The 13,812-nt window shown below is 64.4% G+C and overlaps 1 protein-coding gene across 2 annotated transcripts in view; it reads right to left on the bottom strand.

The window, feature by feature from the left end:
- Positions 1-630: 630 nt before the first annotated feature.
- The window catches only part of EPHX1 (epoxide hydrolase 1, microsomal (xenobiotic)), a 15,414-nt gene continuing 2,232 nt past the window's right edge, over positions 631-13,812 (bottom strand). For both annotated transcript variants that reach the window (XM_004691032.2, XM_012731170.1), the window contains exons 2-9: positions 11,360-11,547; positions 9,517-9,697; positions 5,159-5,386; positions 4,657-4,786; positions 4,080-4,288; positions 3,023-3,131; positions 1,406-1,531; positions 631-1,059 (exon numbers count right to left, since the gene is read on the bottom strand). In XM_004691032.2, the coding sequence (XP_004691089.1) occupies positions 858-1,059; positions 1,406-1,531; positions 3,023-3,131; positions 4,080-4,288; positions 4,657-4,786; positions 5,159-5,386; positions 9,517-9,697; positions 11,360-11,542 (1,368 nt within the window). In that variant the 5' untranslated portion in view covers positions 11,543-11,547 and the 3' untranslated portion in view covers positions 631-857. The remainder of the gene's footprint in view (positions 1,060-1,405; positions 1,532-3,022; positions 3,132-4,079; positions 4,289-4,656; positions 4,787-5,158; positions 5,387-9,516; positions 9,698-11,359; positions 11,548-13,812) is intronic.

Below are 13,812 nucleotides of genomic sequence, written 5' to 3'. Positions count from 1 at the left end.
CCTTCCTGCTGCGTGGCTGGGTCACGCGCAGCAAGGTCCAGCCTGCAGCCTGCGAGCTGCCGGGGCGGGAGGGCGTGGCCCGCAAGACCTTGCCCCGCCACCACCTGCCAGACAGCCCGGGCGCCCGAAGCACACCCAGGCCGGTCCCAGCTTCCCCTCTGCACGAAGCCGCTCTCCCCACCCCGGCATGGGGGACTGCGGCGGCGGGCAGGTGTGGCTAGTGCACCCCAACTGTGCCACGTGGTTCTGTGTGTCCAGCCAGTGTCTGGGCAGGGACGGGGGGGCCCACTGGTGATGTGCCCATTTGGTCCAGCCCCCCCCATCTGCCTCAGGAGGAGGGGGGGCATGGCCGGGGAGCCGCGTCCCCTCGGGGACCCCCGCAGCCTCTCACCCTTTCTCCCCGTGAGACCCTGGGGCCGGTGTGCTCCTGCAAGGACGGGGGTGTGGGGGGCAGGCAGTGGGGGCTCAGTGCAGGCATGGGGGTGCAGACCCGCCCTGGTCCCTAGAGCAATGGCTCGCTTCAGGGCTCCCCCACCCCCAGCGGGGCCCGCTGGGTCCTGCTCCCCGAGGCCGCCCTGCAAGGCGACCCCTGGGGGACAGACACGCACGCGTCACTGGCTCCAGCCGCTCTCACAAGTAAACTCATTTATCATCGAAGCCTCGTTGCTTGACACCCGTGTGCATGTGGTGGGGGCAGGGGGTGCACGGCCAGGGGGGTGAGCGTGGGGTTCCCGCATGCAGGGTGGACGCAGACCTGTTTCTCAGAATGGGGCCTCTGCACCGGTGCAGGCCGGGGGCTGCCCCTGGATGTGGGCCTCCGGCGGAGGGCAGCAGCCAGCGAGGGCCGTCCCGAGGGGTCACTGCCGCTCCCGCAGCGCCACGAACTTGCGGATGTCCCGGGCGAGCAGCTCCGGCTCCTCGAACGCGCCGAAGTGGCCCCCTCGGGCCATGTAGGAGTAGGAGATGAGTTTCGGGTACTTGACCCTCACCCACTTTTCTGGGGTGTGTAGTATTTCACAAGGGAAGGCAGCGAAGCCGGTGGGCACGGAGACCTTCATCCTGGAAGGGACAGAGACCCACGGGGTGAGGCGGTGGCCTGGCCGCCTCGCTCCCCCGGGGCAGGGGCTTCGGGTCTGGGAGCGTCCACCTGCCGTCCGCATGGAGACAGGACAGACTGGGGGCTCCCACCACCAGGGCCCACAGGGACGAGCGTGGGCAGGACCCGTCGCCAGCACCCTGGTGAGGGGCAGCTCTCTGGGGCGTCTGGGGCCGGGCAGGCGCCTCCCCGCGCGCTCCAGAGGCACACGGGTGTCTCTGCACATCCCGATCACCCCAGACGGCGAGCACCCCGACAGCCAGGCTGTGCGCTCCCCGTCGCCCTGGGGGCCCCGCCGGCCAGGCTTACTGCTGGTGCTTCTGGGTCATGATGTTGTGTCCCAGGTTCTCCTTGTAGTAGCGCTGCGAGGAGACGATGCTGCCCGTTGTCCAGTAGAGCATGACGTTGGTCAGCAGATCATCCAGGGAGAACTTCCTGGGGGCAGGGCAGAGGCCTCAGTGCCAGGCACAGGTCCGCAGCGAGAGCCGCCAGCCTGTGCCCTTCGCAGGCCTCGGGGGTCCTCGGCGGGGGTGTCCCGGGCCGCAGCAGGCCCTGCCCGGGGCCCCAGCGTCCTCCTGAGGAGAAGCAGGCTCTGCTGGCCCTGCCGCCCCCGGGAGGCGCCAGCCGCCCCGCCCCCACCCGGGTGAGCAGCCGGTGAGCCGAACCGGGACCACTACCGGGTGTCTGCCCGCTCGGGGCGGCTGTGGGTGTCCACTCCCGGCCGCCGTGCAGGCCACCCCGGGTCCGCTCGGGTGGCTCAGCCCTGCCCGGCTGGCAGAACCGGCCCGGGGCTGCAGACGCCGGACCTGCCCCAGGCAGGCGTCCGAGGCTGCGCAGCTCCGGGGGGGGGGGGGGGCTGTCCTTTGCCGGCCGGCAGCTGCCCGGTGCTTCCCAACAGGCCCGTGTCCGAGGCAAGACCCTCCCTGTGGTCGGGATGGGGGGCCGCGGCTGTGGGGTCACGGCTGGCGCGCGGGGGCTGCTGGCCAGGGCTGGACCCCCCCGGCTCAGGGTCCAGGCCTCCGCCCGCCACGGCCTGGCCGCCTGGCCCCTCGCTGCGGGGCCTCAGCCCTCTGGCTATGCCTCCTCGGCCTGCTGCCCCGCGCCCAGACCCAGCAGCACGTCCTGCCCGGCACTGCCTGGCACTCGCCCTGGGGTCTCCTGCCACCCAGACCCCAGCGACGACCGGGCCCAGGGGGACCCCAGCCCCGCCAGGGGGTGCCTGACGACCCGTCTCGGGCCTCAGCTGCCGCTCACCCAGCCACGGCCGCGCACCGCCCAGCTGGCCTCCGACAGGCCGAGGCCATGGAGCTGCCCTGCTGGACTCGCTGACCCGGCTGGGGCCCTCCCTGCCCTCCCCCCACAGCCTCAGTGTCACATGGAGCCCCCAGGCGCCCCCTCACCCCATGCTGAGCCTGTCAGCCTGGAGGCGCCTGGCTGCCCGCTGGCACGCCCCGGCACCCCGCAGGCTGCTGTCTACGCTGCTGAGACCCAGCCCGCGGCTCCAGCGCCTGACTTCACTGAGAGCGGGCGGACACCTCCCCCAGAGCCCCCAGCCGTAGGTTCTGAAGGAACCAAGGAAAGGATGGGCCTGGAGAAGGTGGCTGGAGGCTCAGGAACCTGCCTCGGGCCGGGCCGGGGGCGGCGGCCACAGCCTCAAGCCCCCGACCTTCCTGCGGCCCCGCTTCGGGGTCGGCTCCCGCGGAGCAGTGATGCCAGGCTGCTGCTCCGTCCTTGCAGTGAAGGGGTGCCGGGCTCCCCCGAGGGCTGTCTAGCTGCCTGTACTGCGCCCCGTGACGCTCAGAGTGAGGGAGCCTCGCCCAGACATGGGGGCTCCCCGGTCACAGGCCGAGGACTTGGGCGGAGCTGACCGACATCCCGACGTGAAGCGAGCGGCGGGAGGCGGGAAGGAGAGGGTCGGCCGCTCACCTGTCCAGGCCGCCATCCTCCAGGTCGCGGAACTCCGAGTTGGTCCAGGTGGAAAACTTCTCTAGGATATAGGCGGCCAGGCCCACAGGAGAGTCGTTCAGACCGCAGCCTGGAGGCAGAGGCAGGGAGACTCAGCTCGCTGTCTCGGGCCGTGGGGTGGACCGTCCGGTTTTCAGAGAAGCGCATCAATTTTGCGCAATGGGCAGGTCCGAAAAGTTCCCGCCACAGGACCCCCCCACCCCCCCCACACGCGGGTGAGCAGGTGGCCGTTGGCCAAGCTCGCTGGGCCGTCCTTCCGTGACGGGTGAGGCGACACCAGGTCGCACACCCCGACTTGGGCTTGGTCGGCTGTAGCTCCGTGAAACGGGGCAGAGTCATCGGCGGTTTCACTGATGGTCACTCAGTGAACCTCAAGGGATTCTGTCTGCGAGCTAATTTCAGTGTCCTACTGGCCTGGACTTTATCTTCGCTGGGTCCTTTATTAACTAAGTAAAATCTTTAAAGACGAGTGTCTAAGTACCACTATATATGTGTACAATCTTGCTGTTTTCTGGATGTTTTTACTTGTTTTTTATCCCAGAACAGGTCCCTGGTGGCAGAAATGGGTGTTGGGCCCTGTGGGGGGGTCTCCCGGCACACCCTACGTTCCCCCCGTTACAGAGCTGCCAGGCCACCTCTCCCCACCCCTCTGCTTTCCCCTGTCGGACCTGGGCTCGGATGGAGGAACCAGTCGCTCTGAGGCTGGACCGGCCAGGGGGGGCGTCCACTGTGTGGACTCACTGCTCGGATGGAGGAACCAGTCGCTCTGAGGCTGGACCGGCCGGGGGGGGCGTCCACTGTGTGGACTCACTGCTAGGAGAGCTGCAGCTGAAGGTGTGAACGAGCCCCGAGCTTCTTACAAGAGGCCCCAAGCTGTGAGCAGCGTCTCTGGGAGCCCCCCTGGATGGAATGGAGGGGGCGCCCCTCCCTGGCTGGGGAAGGCCTCGGGTGGGCCGCCCTGGGGCGGCCGCTCCTGCCCTGGGATCCCTGCCCTGGGGCGGCCGCCCTCGGTGCTCACCTACGGTGTCCGGCTTGGTGCCCTGGATGTGCATGTACCCACTCTCCCTCAATAAGCTGTGGAAGATCTTCTCCTTGAGCGGGCACATCAGCTCCATGTCCCTCTTGGTGTAGCCAAAGAACCCCGGGAAGTGCCGGGTGAAGGGAAGGGCCAGGAGGTGGACGTTTCTTGAAACGAAGGCCATGTTCAGGTGCAGGCCTTTCACGTGTCTGCGGGGGAGAGAGGCAGGTGAGGCTGGGCTGGCGTCAGGAAGGGGCAGGAAGAGGTGAGCGGGGGAGGGACGCCGAGGAGGCCGAGGGGCACGTCCAGCGTCCTTTAGCATTTGCCTGCTCGCCTGTGTGGCCACATACGGTGGAGGGAGGGGGAATACAAAGTTTCTAGAACGTTCCAGCCAAGCTTCTCCCAGGGCTCAGCTCATCAGAAAGATGTACTGGCTAACGTCCACCTCCTCCACTGGCCTCTGCCTGGGCACCCGGTCAGAGAGGCAGTCCTGGCGCAGACAAGTGACCCGGGGCCCCACACTCTGCCCCCGGCTCCACGTAGGCTGCCCCCCCATGCACAGGGTGGGGACCCTCACCTGGGCACCAGCTGGGCTATGTTGGTACAGACCAGGGAGCCCCAGTCCCCGCCTTGCAGATAGAATTCCTGGAAGCCCAGACGCAGCATCAGCTTGTAGAAGATTCTGGCTGTGGCCACTGAGTTAAAACCTAGTTGTGAAGGGAGAAGGAAAGGGCGTTCGTGGGGCCTCCTGGCGTCCCGGGAGAGTCCCCGTGCCCCTCCCCGGCCAGTGAGAGCAGCTCCAGGAGGTGCTGAGCCCGAGGCCCAAAGGTGCTGGCTGCTGCTGCTTCTGGAGGCGGGCAGCGAGTGGGCGCCGGCTGCGGGGGGCTCAGGCCGGCCCTGCTAGGCCCTCGGTCAGCTGACCAGATGCGGACCCGCCCAAGTGGGGAGCCCCTGAGCACACAGTGGCCGGCCGTGCCCGTGACCCGCTCCCCGCTCCCCAGAACCCGAGGAGGCCGTCCAGCAAGTCCTGCCTCATCCGGGAAGAACCTGGTGGAAAAACACGCCGGGGCCCCCAATACCTTTCTTGGCGGACGCCTCTGAGAAGCCATAGCCGGGAATGGAAGGGCAGATGACCTCGAACACGTGGTCCTCACTTAGGCCGTGGTTCTTGGGGTCCGTCAGGAGTGGGATTATCTTATAGAACTCGTAGAAGGAGCCTGGCCAGCCATGGACCATCAACAAGGGTTTTGGGGTACCGCCAGAGGGCGGCTGGGGGGGCTTCACGTGGATGAAGTGGATGTCCAGGCCTGGGGGGACAGAGCACAGTCAGGGTGGGAGTCCTGGGCCCCCCACATCCCCAACTTGAGCCTGCAGGGAAAGGGGCCGCTTGGCGCCCTCTGCAGCCCAGCGGTGGAACTGGCGCCTCGCCGGCCGCCGCCCTCCCTGCCCAGCCGTGTGGGGCCCCGCGTGGCCTTCGCGGCCACCCTGCGGAGGAGGCTGCGATGACCCCTCTCGCGTCGCGGGTGGGCCGGGGCCGTCCGAGCGCCGACGCACGCACGGAGCCGCCATGACTGGCGGCGGCGCCCAAGAAACCTGTTTCATGACTTCAACGCTGGTGGGAGGGGGGCGCACGGAGGCGGACAAGAAGTGGGGCGCGGGCCAGAGGTGGTGGAGGAGAGGACCCGCCAGAGCCGGAGCGGGAGCAGAACAGGAAGGCCCGAAGCACACCGCTGAGGGGGCAGCGGGGAGCCAGGAGGGGTCTGCGGCGCCGGGGGTCCGCCTGGCCGGGATCGAACTCAGGCCGGGTGGCCACAGCTCGCTAGCGCTGAGGCTTCAACCCCGGGCCACCAGGGCGGCTCCAACAGAAACGTCCCCCGTCAGGGCAGGCTGGGCCCTGCCCTCCGGGGCCCCTGTGGAAGCAGCCCCTTGCGGGGAGGGCGGGAGGCAGCGGGGTGCTGAGCCCCGCGCCCCCCCCAGGCGGCCTGGCCACCTCGGTCTGCGTGTACTCAGCCGTGGGGCGCCTGTGTCCTGCTGCCCCCCTCATTTCACCGAGCGTCTCGTCTTCGAGATTCATCCACGTTGTGGCAGCCCGCGGACAGACACTGGCACCTCACCCTGGGGTGCCGCTCAGATCGCCCCGGTGCCCAGCTACCGGCTCCGTTCTGCCCCAGGATTGCATCCAGGACAGCGCGGGGCACTTGGCCCCCTCGGATCCCTGGTGGCTCTGGCAGTTCAGACTTAAAAAAAATACTTTGGGAACATAATTTTCTTTTAACCAAAATAGAACCCTGCGCACAGTCTATTTCGGAACCTTCTTTTTTCCATTTAACAATATATCCTGCGTGTCCTTCTAGGCTGCTAAATTTACTTCTATTCTGAAGTTGATTTTAGCAGGTAATCTTATTTCCTTTGGAACACGCTGCATGGTGTGAGATTATTTTTAATTGAAATCATATCTCATTATTTGAGTTTAAAATGAGAAAAAAGTACATGTGTGTTGCGTGCGCTGGGGCCACGCCTGGGATTGTACAGAAAAGCAGCAGCGGCTTCCCGGGGCCGGAAGCGGGCTGGGGGGAGGGCGGAGGGACCCTCCTTCCACCCTGTGTTCTCTGTCGTTTCTGAATTTAAAAATGAAGGAAGCGGCCCTCCCTGGGGGCAGCGGGTGAGAGCGCAGCACTGAGAAGCCAAAGCCACTCCAGCACCAGTTCGATCCCCGCCTGCCCCGGAGGTGACCCCAGGGCGCGGCAGACCTCTCCTGACTGCCCGCTGCTCCCCTCAGCAGTGTATTTCAGTCCATCTGCTCCCCGCTCTGTCTCTGGCGAGTCCTCTCACCCCCAGCACCTCTGCGTGCACCCCAGTTCTTGTGTGCATAAATACATCTTTAAAAAAAAAAAGAAAACCCACATGTAACTTTTGAGTCTCCCCAAACAGCCATCCCTAGATTCAGGGTCCCCCTTCGCATACCAAATCTGCAGCTGCTCAAGCACCTTGTGACCGGCCTCCTCCACTGCGGGGTCCACCATAATGGATTCACCAACTGACCTCTGGGGTGGACACGGAGGGGTGCTGGGTTTATTGAAAAATCTCCACCTGAAGGTGAGCCCTGGCCAATCCAAGGGCCGGCTGAGCCGCAGGGCCTGGCTGGGGATCTCTTGCAGGCTGGCGGCACAGGCATCGGCGTCCCTCCACGGCACAGCGGCCCTGGTGAGGGCCCGAGTCCGGCTCAGAAGCCACCGTTCAGTGCGCCTGGCTCGGTGCCCGCGGGGCTCCTGCCCCAGGACACTGAATTCTTCCTGTCTTTTCTCCCCGGGCTCCCCAGACCCGGCCCCTCCCGCCTGGAGGAGAGAACACCAGCTGACCAGGCGGCCCCTGGCCAGGGTTTCTCCCGCCCTTGGGTGCTGTCCCCACAGCCACCCTGCGGGAGTGAGACTCCCTCATCACGAGACAAGCACCAGGGAGCATCCAGCACCCCACCCCTGAGAGCTTTCTAGTGACCTCGAGTGTAGTTTCCAGAGCAAAAGAGAATGTTCAGAGATGACTCTGCCTTTTAAAAGTATTCTCCAATTTAAAGTCACACATGGAAAGATCTAGTTCTTCATTGAGCAGTGGCGTTCAGCTCATCAATCTTATTCTCTATATTAATCTAGCAGGTGGTGACAGTCACTCTCCGGGGACCTTGGATTAATGGGGGGCCGCGTTTCTAAGTGCTTGGTCTTCCTCTAGACACTGTATAACTTCAATTTTCTCTTAAAGCGCGTTAGTGGATCTGACTAATATGGCTTGTACATTCTTTAAGTCATTCTTAGAATTTTAATAAATTAAATTTATCAGTGCGCGAGACTGAAATCTTCCAAGTACTAGTATCAGCCCAGTAAGACTCCCAGGTAAAGTCCAGGTCTAAATCCACACACGTTTTACATTAGATGCAAAAGGTTTATCTGTTACTTGAAAAGGCCAAATCTGCTCAAACAGCACAAGCATTCGAAATGCTAAACGCGCACACTTTTCTCAGCATGAAAACTGAGTAGTACGGTCACCAGACTGGGAGGAAGCGTGCAGGTTGTATTATCACATACGGAACTAATATTCAGGATTTAAAGAGAACTAGAACACTCAGCAACAAAACCAAGAAACTCAATTCAGAAGCGGACACTCGCCCTTCTCCAAAGCAGACAGACAGGCTACGAGCATGTGGGAAGACGCTCTATGGCACTAGCGGCTAGAGAAGTGCACCCCAAAACCACCACGGGGCGATGCTTGGCTACTGGGACAGCCAGGATGGGGCCGGACTGCCGCAGGGGTCACCGGGGCAGTCTGCACTGGAAGCAGCCTGACGGCTCCTCAGTAACTCCGTCAGCACAGAATCGCCGCTCGACCCTGCAGCTGCACTCCTGGGTACGTCTCGCAGGCAGAAAGCAGAAATCAACGGGTGTTGGTGCCACTGTGCTCGTGGCAGCTGTAGGGGCAACTGGCCGTGGCAGCCCGGAGACGAGTGTCCGCGGACAGGTGAGAGGAGGCACAGGCCCGCCAGACCCGCACAGCAGGGTATCACCCGACTTTCAAAGGGAAGGAAATTCCTACACGGGCCCACTACGACACTGGAGGCCGTGACCTGGGGGAGGCAAGCCAGCTCCCAACAGCAAATACTGCAGGTCTAGGTACCGCGCCCTCCCTGGGGGCGCGGCAGGTTAGAGTGCAGCACTGCAGGCAGCCACAGCCGCAGCCGCTTCAGCGCGAGTTCGATCCCCGCCTGCCCCAGAGTGACCGCAGGGCGCGGCAGACCTCTCCTGACCTCTCCTGACCCGCCCGCTGCGCCCCTCGGCAGCGTACTTCGCCCATCTGCCTGTTCTGCTCCCCGCTCTGTCTCTGGTGAAGCCCCTCACCCCCCCCACCTCTGGCCTGCACCCCAGTTCTGTAGGCATAAATAAATACATCTTTAAAGAAAATAAAAAAATGCTTTTCCATCCAGGCAACAACGACCCCACCCCAAATGACCCTGCAGGTGCCGTCCCAAGGAAACTCAATGAGGGGCGGCTTCTCTCCCCGGTGAAGCGGGGTGACCACCTGGGCGCAGTGGGGTCATGCGGCCTAGCGCCAGAGGACGGTGGTCTCAGCCCTCGGAGCAGTCACAGCGCACGCACTCTGCTCGAGCAGGGTTACCCGACCGGGCCCTGTCCGGTCTGAGTCTCGTCTCCATCGTCTGCAAGCCGGTTCCAGCTCTCCAGTGCATTCTACCCTTCTTTGGTTTTGAAATTACCTGGGTGTTTTCCCGTCTCGTTCTGCAGACGGCATTTTGTGTGACTTTTACGTCCTGGTGAAGCCACACCTCACACAGACACTTCAGTGACTGTGTCCCCACCTGTTTCAGTCAGGCCTGGCGGCTAACACCCCTCACCCCGAGGCCCGCACCCCCCCAGCTGCCGTGTTAGAGACAGACCTTCGATCTGCGTCTTGAAGTGAGGGTATCCGTTGAGTATCTCCACCTGCTTCCTCCAGTCGAACTGCTTCTGCCAGTAGGCGACCACTTTCTTCAGGTAGTTGGAGTTGAAGCCGTAGTGGAAGCGGCTGTCCTCCAAAGGCGGGGCGAAGCGGGTCTTCTCCAGCCGCTGGCGTAAGTCCTGGGCAACCCGCGGGACCCAAGGAGAGGGCGCTGAGCAGAGGGCTGTGCCCAGAGGCCAGCGCAGCCCCGGACCAGCAGGCATCGCGCCAGGGGCGGGCGGCGAGGGGCGGGCGCCCTCAGCCACCCTCCCCCGTGCCCCAGGCTGCCTCCAGGCGTGGCCCAGCCGCAGGTGTTCCTCCTCAGCGCGTGGAAGACACGTGCAGCAGTCAGCGGCTTTGATTTACCCCAGAGCGGCCGGCCGGCTTCTTTCGGGAAAAGGTCAGACAGGATACTGGCGGCTTTTTGGGCTGCCGCGACCGGCCCTGCCTGCCTTTGGGCGGCCCCGGAGGCTGCCCGTGAGGCCTGACGCACGGACGGAGTCTGGTCATCTCAGTTCACGCCACAGAGGTGTTTTTACTTTTTTTTTTAACCACGGAGAGGCGTAAAGCCACTCGTGGCCCGGGCCGGGGGTCTGCATCAGGCCCCGCCTGGGGGCGTCCAGGTTGGCCCCTGGGTCTCCCGGGCGTCCCCTCTCCAGCGCTTCCTCCCTGACGCTCGCCCCACGTCCAGCCTCCGCTCTCAGCCGCAGGCCTGGTCACCTCCGGCCGGAGAGTCGGCCTGTTTCTCGGGTCGCGGCCCAGTTCTGCTCCGTAAGCCTCCCCCGTGGGTCCTCCTAGGCAGCTATCCCAGGACTCTTTCATTCCCCGGCCCCCCCTTTCCTTGTCTCGCCTCGGGGCAGCTCCTCCTCCTCCTGGGGTGAAGCTGAGCCCTAAGCTCAGTCCGCCCACTTCTCAGGCCTTCCCTGGGCAGGAGACCAGTCTGCCCGTCTCATCACCCGGACCAACCGCTTCCCCCAGCGTCCGCTTCTGCATCTCCCAGAGGCGACAGCGCTGGGGACAGAGGCCCAGGGGCTGAGTGTGGCCACAGGGCCCACAGCGCGGGGCTCGGCCCCCCGCCCGGCACGTGGGCACTGTGCGTCCGCTGGGCTTGCTGCCTCTCCTGGGATCGCCGGCCCGCCGAGTGCCCGCTGCTGCAAAGCTCTCTGAAGGTTTTGGGTGGGGCACTAAGGGGGTGGCATCAGCTGCCTACTGGGACCTTTGACACATGTAACTGGGTCCAAGTGGCACCTGTTTCCCGCCCCAGGAACTTCAGGGCCTTGGTTAGGGGAAAGGCAGAGGCAAGCTGGGAGGAAGGAGCAGGGGACAGGGAGGGCGACCTGGGCCTCTCTGCAGCACCCTATGCCGGCTGGCCCCCACCAGCACCCACCGGGCCCCCACCAGGCCACGCAGCACACAGGAAAACACTCCCAAGGGGACCAGTTTCCAAGCCCAGCCCCTCCTGGTCCCGACTCCAGACCCCTGGAAACTCCCCTCTCTTCAGCCCTCCCCTCCCCTCTTCTCAGCCCTGTACTTCTCTCCCCTCCCCTCAGCCCTCCCCTCAGCCCTGCCCTCCCCTCCCCTCAGCCCTCCCCTCAGCCCTGCCCTCCCCTCCCCTCAGCCCTCCCCTCAGCCCTGCCCTCCCCTCCCCTCCCCTCAGCCCTCCCCTCCCCTCCCCTCAGCCCTGCCCTCCCCTCCCCTCAGCCCTCCCCTCAGCCCTGCCCTCCCCTCCCCTCAGCCCTCCCCTCCCCTCCCCTCAGCCCTGCCCTCCCCTCCCCTCAGCCCTGCCCAGGAAGGTGCCTTACGTTGAGCTCCTCCTCCGATGTCGTCACCTTGAAGGGGCGGATGCTCTCATCCTCTGTGGCTGTGGGCCTCACCCCAGGCCCCCACCACCCATCTCCAAGGGGCAGAGTTTCCTCCTTGTCCCGAGAGACGAACCAGTAGATGACAAAGCCGAGCACGGAGGCGAGAAGAATTTCCAGCCACATGGTTCCTGCAAGGGGGCAGGGAGGGGAGACATGAGCCACAGAGCCCACCCACTGGCCAGCGATGCCAAGTCAACTCCTCACCCACTCAACCCGATTTATGTCCTTTTGAGCTAAAAAACACACAGTATAGAGAAACAGAAACAAAGACAAGGAGGCAAAACTCGCTCTCCTGCTTGGCAATAAAGTTCAGCCTCACACTGGGGCGCGTGAGCCGGGCTGCTGATTCGCTGAGGGCTGGTTTCTCTGCGGGGCTTCTGCTCTAGAAGCTTCTCTCTACCTCCTTTGTGCCCTTTCCCCAGGGTAAGGAGCAAGTTCTCTGAGCGGCGGGCTCAGGGGAAGGACGGCTGGCCTGGCTGTGTCCCTCCATGTCCCTCCGAGCTGGGGGGGGGCTGTCCTCAGGCTGTCGGGAGGGAGCAAGGGCTGGGGGGAGAAGGGGGCCTGGAGAGCTGGAGTCAGCCCCAGGGGCCCCTCATCATTTCAAGTGCAGAGCTGGAGGGTGAGTGTTTTCAGACACGCGAACCCTCACCAGCGTTCAGAACATTTCCCTACCACAGAGGGAGACCCGGCCCTTAGCCACACTTTCCTCACCCGCCCGCCTGCCTGGCTCTAGGCAACAGCTGATCTACTTTCGGCCTCACTGCCCTCACAGAAGTTCAGCGGTCTTAATCCCCAGGTCAGAATCCCGTTTCTTCGCAGAGGGGAAGAAAGAAGAGCTTAGTTCCTGCAAACCAAACCAGGCAGCCACTGGCACCCAGCTCCTCATCTTCCAGTTTCCCAGGGGGCAACCTGAAGGAGGCTCACGTGGGGAGAAAGGTGCCTGAGTATGGGCAGTCCCCGCCATACTCATACCCGGGGGGCCTTGGGCCGCGGCCCAGCCCCAGCCCTGAGTGTCACTCTGAGGCAGGGCTGTCTCGGCTCAGAAGCCCACCCTGCATGTCCTCTATTCACCCCAAGACCCTGCCGGCGCCTGCTGAGTCCCTGAGGGCCGCTGCTGCCCAGCTGGACGGCTGGGTGCCAGTCCTGGAAATGCCCCCCACGGCGGCCCAGAAAGAGGGTTTCCCAAGAGCCCCACTGGCACCAGCTCCCTCCCCCTTCCTGCAGCAAGGACCCTCTTTCTGGTCACCGCCCCCAGCTGCCATACCCAGCCCCTGGAGTTCCCTCTCATTCTTCCTTCGGACCTGCCCGCCGCCGGTCCTCGGGCCACTCAGATCAACTACCTCCGTGCCCAGCCCCTCCCCAGAAACAGCCTCACCACGCGGTTACTCTCTAGACCGCAGCGAGCCTGCAGGGGCTCCCGTGCTCAGACGCGACACCGGGGAACCTCCGACGTGCAGACACAGGCGTCTGCCCTCTGCTGGGACGCAGCAGCTGGCGCGTCCTCCTGTGCTCGGCCCCGGCCCAGGCCGGCCACGGGTCCATGGAGCAACCCCGAGCACTACCAGCGGGGGACGAGTGTGGCCGTCCGCCTGTCTCCAAACCAGCCAAGGGCAGCTGGCGATGACCCCTCTATTTAAGGAGCTCAGAAGGAAATACTTGCAGTCCCCTTCCACTTCCAGAAAGACTGTCCTTGCCAGGGAACGCTGCCACTGGAGAAGATGGAGAGGAACCAGCTTCTGGATCTGCCGTGTTGGAAGGCAGGACGGTCTTTAGGGACGGTGGGCCCTGGGTGCTGTGGAGGAGGGGGCAGGGCCTGCAGATGGCAGCACCGTGACCACCCCGGGAAGGCAAGGACCCGGCCTTCCTGGCCCCTGCCCTGACCCCGGCGCCCGCGTGAGCCCTGGCACACAGGGTACTCTGCTAATATTTGTGCAAGCAGTGTACTCCGTGGGAGCAAATAACACGCATCTTGCACAATGTCGTCAGGGGCGGGCAAGGATAATAAACAATGCAGAGGGGTGACCCCCCAGCTCAGCGCCCGGAGCCCGCGGTCCCTTCACGCTGGACACAAGCGCTTGCTCCTGCCCTTGACTACCTGCTCACGGCGCCGGCCCAGGGCCCCCAGGAGGGCAGGGCAGGGCAGGCTGCCACACGCCGGGCTTCCCACAGCTCTTTTGCAACGCGGGGTCTTGCCAACTCGGCTGACAGGACTGTGTTTGCCCTGAGTGCTTATCTCACGTGGACTTCAACAGCAAGATGAACTACGCTGACCCCGAGACGGAGTGCACAGCGCTCAGGGGTAGGAGTCCATCTGCAGGCCTCGCGCGGTCGCGGGGCCCCACCGGGTGGGCATTAGCGTGGGCATTCGCGGGGCCCCACCGGGTGGGCATTAG

This window comes from Condylura cristata, unplaced genomic scaffold (genome assembly GCF_000260355.1).
Source record: "Condylura cristata isolate star-nosed mole 26May11 unplaced genomic scaffold, ConCri1.0 scaffold00029, whole genome shotgun sequence".
Classification (NCBI taxonomy): domain Eukaryota; kingdom Metazoa; phylum Chordata; class Mammalia; order Eulipotyphla; family Talpidae; genus Condylura; species Condylura cristata.
This window is presented reverse-complemented; position numbering and strand designations above follow the sequence as displayed.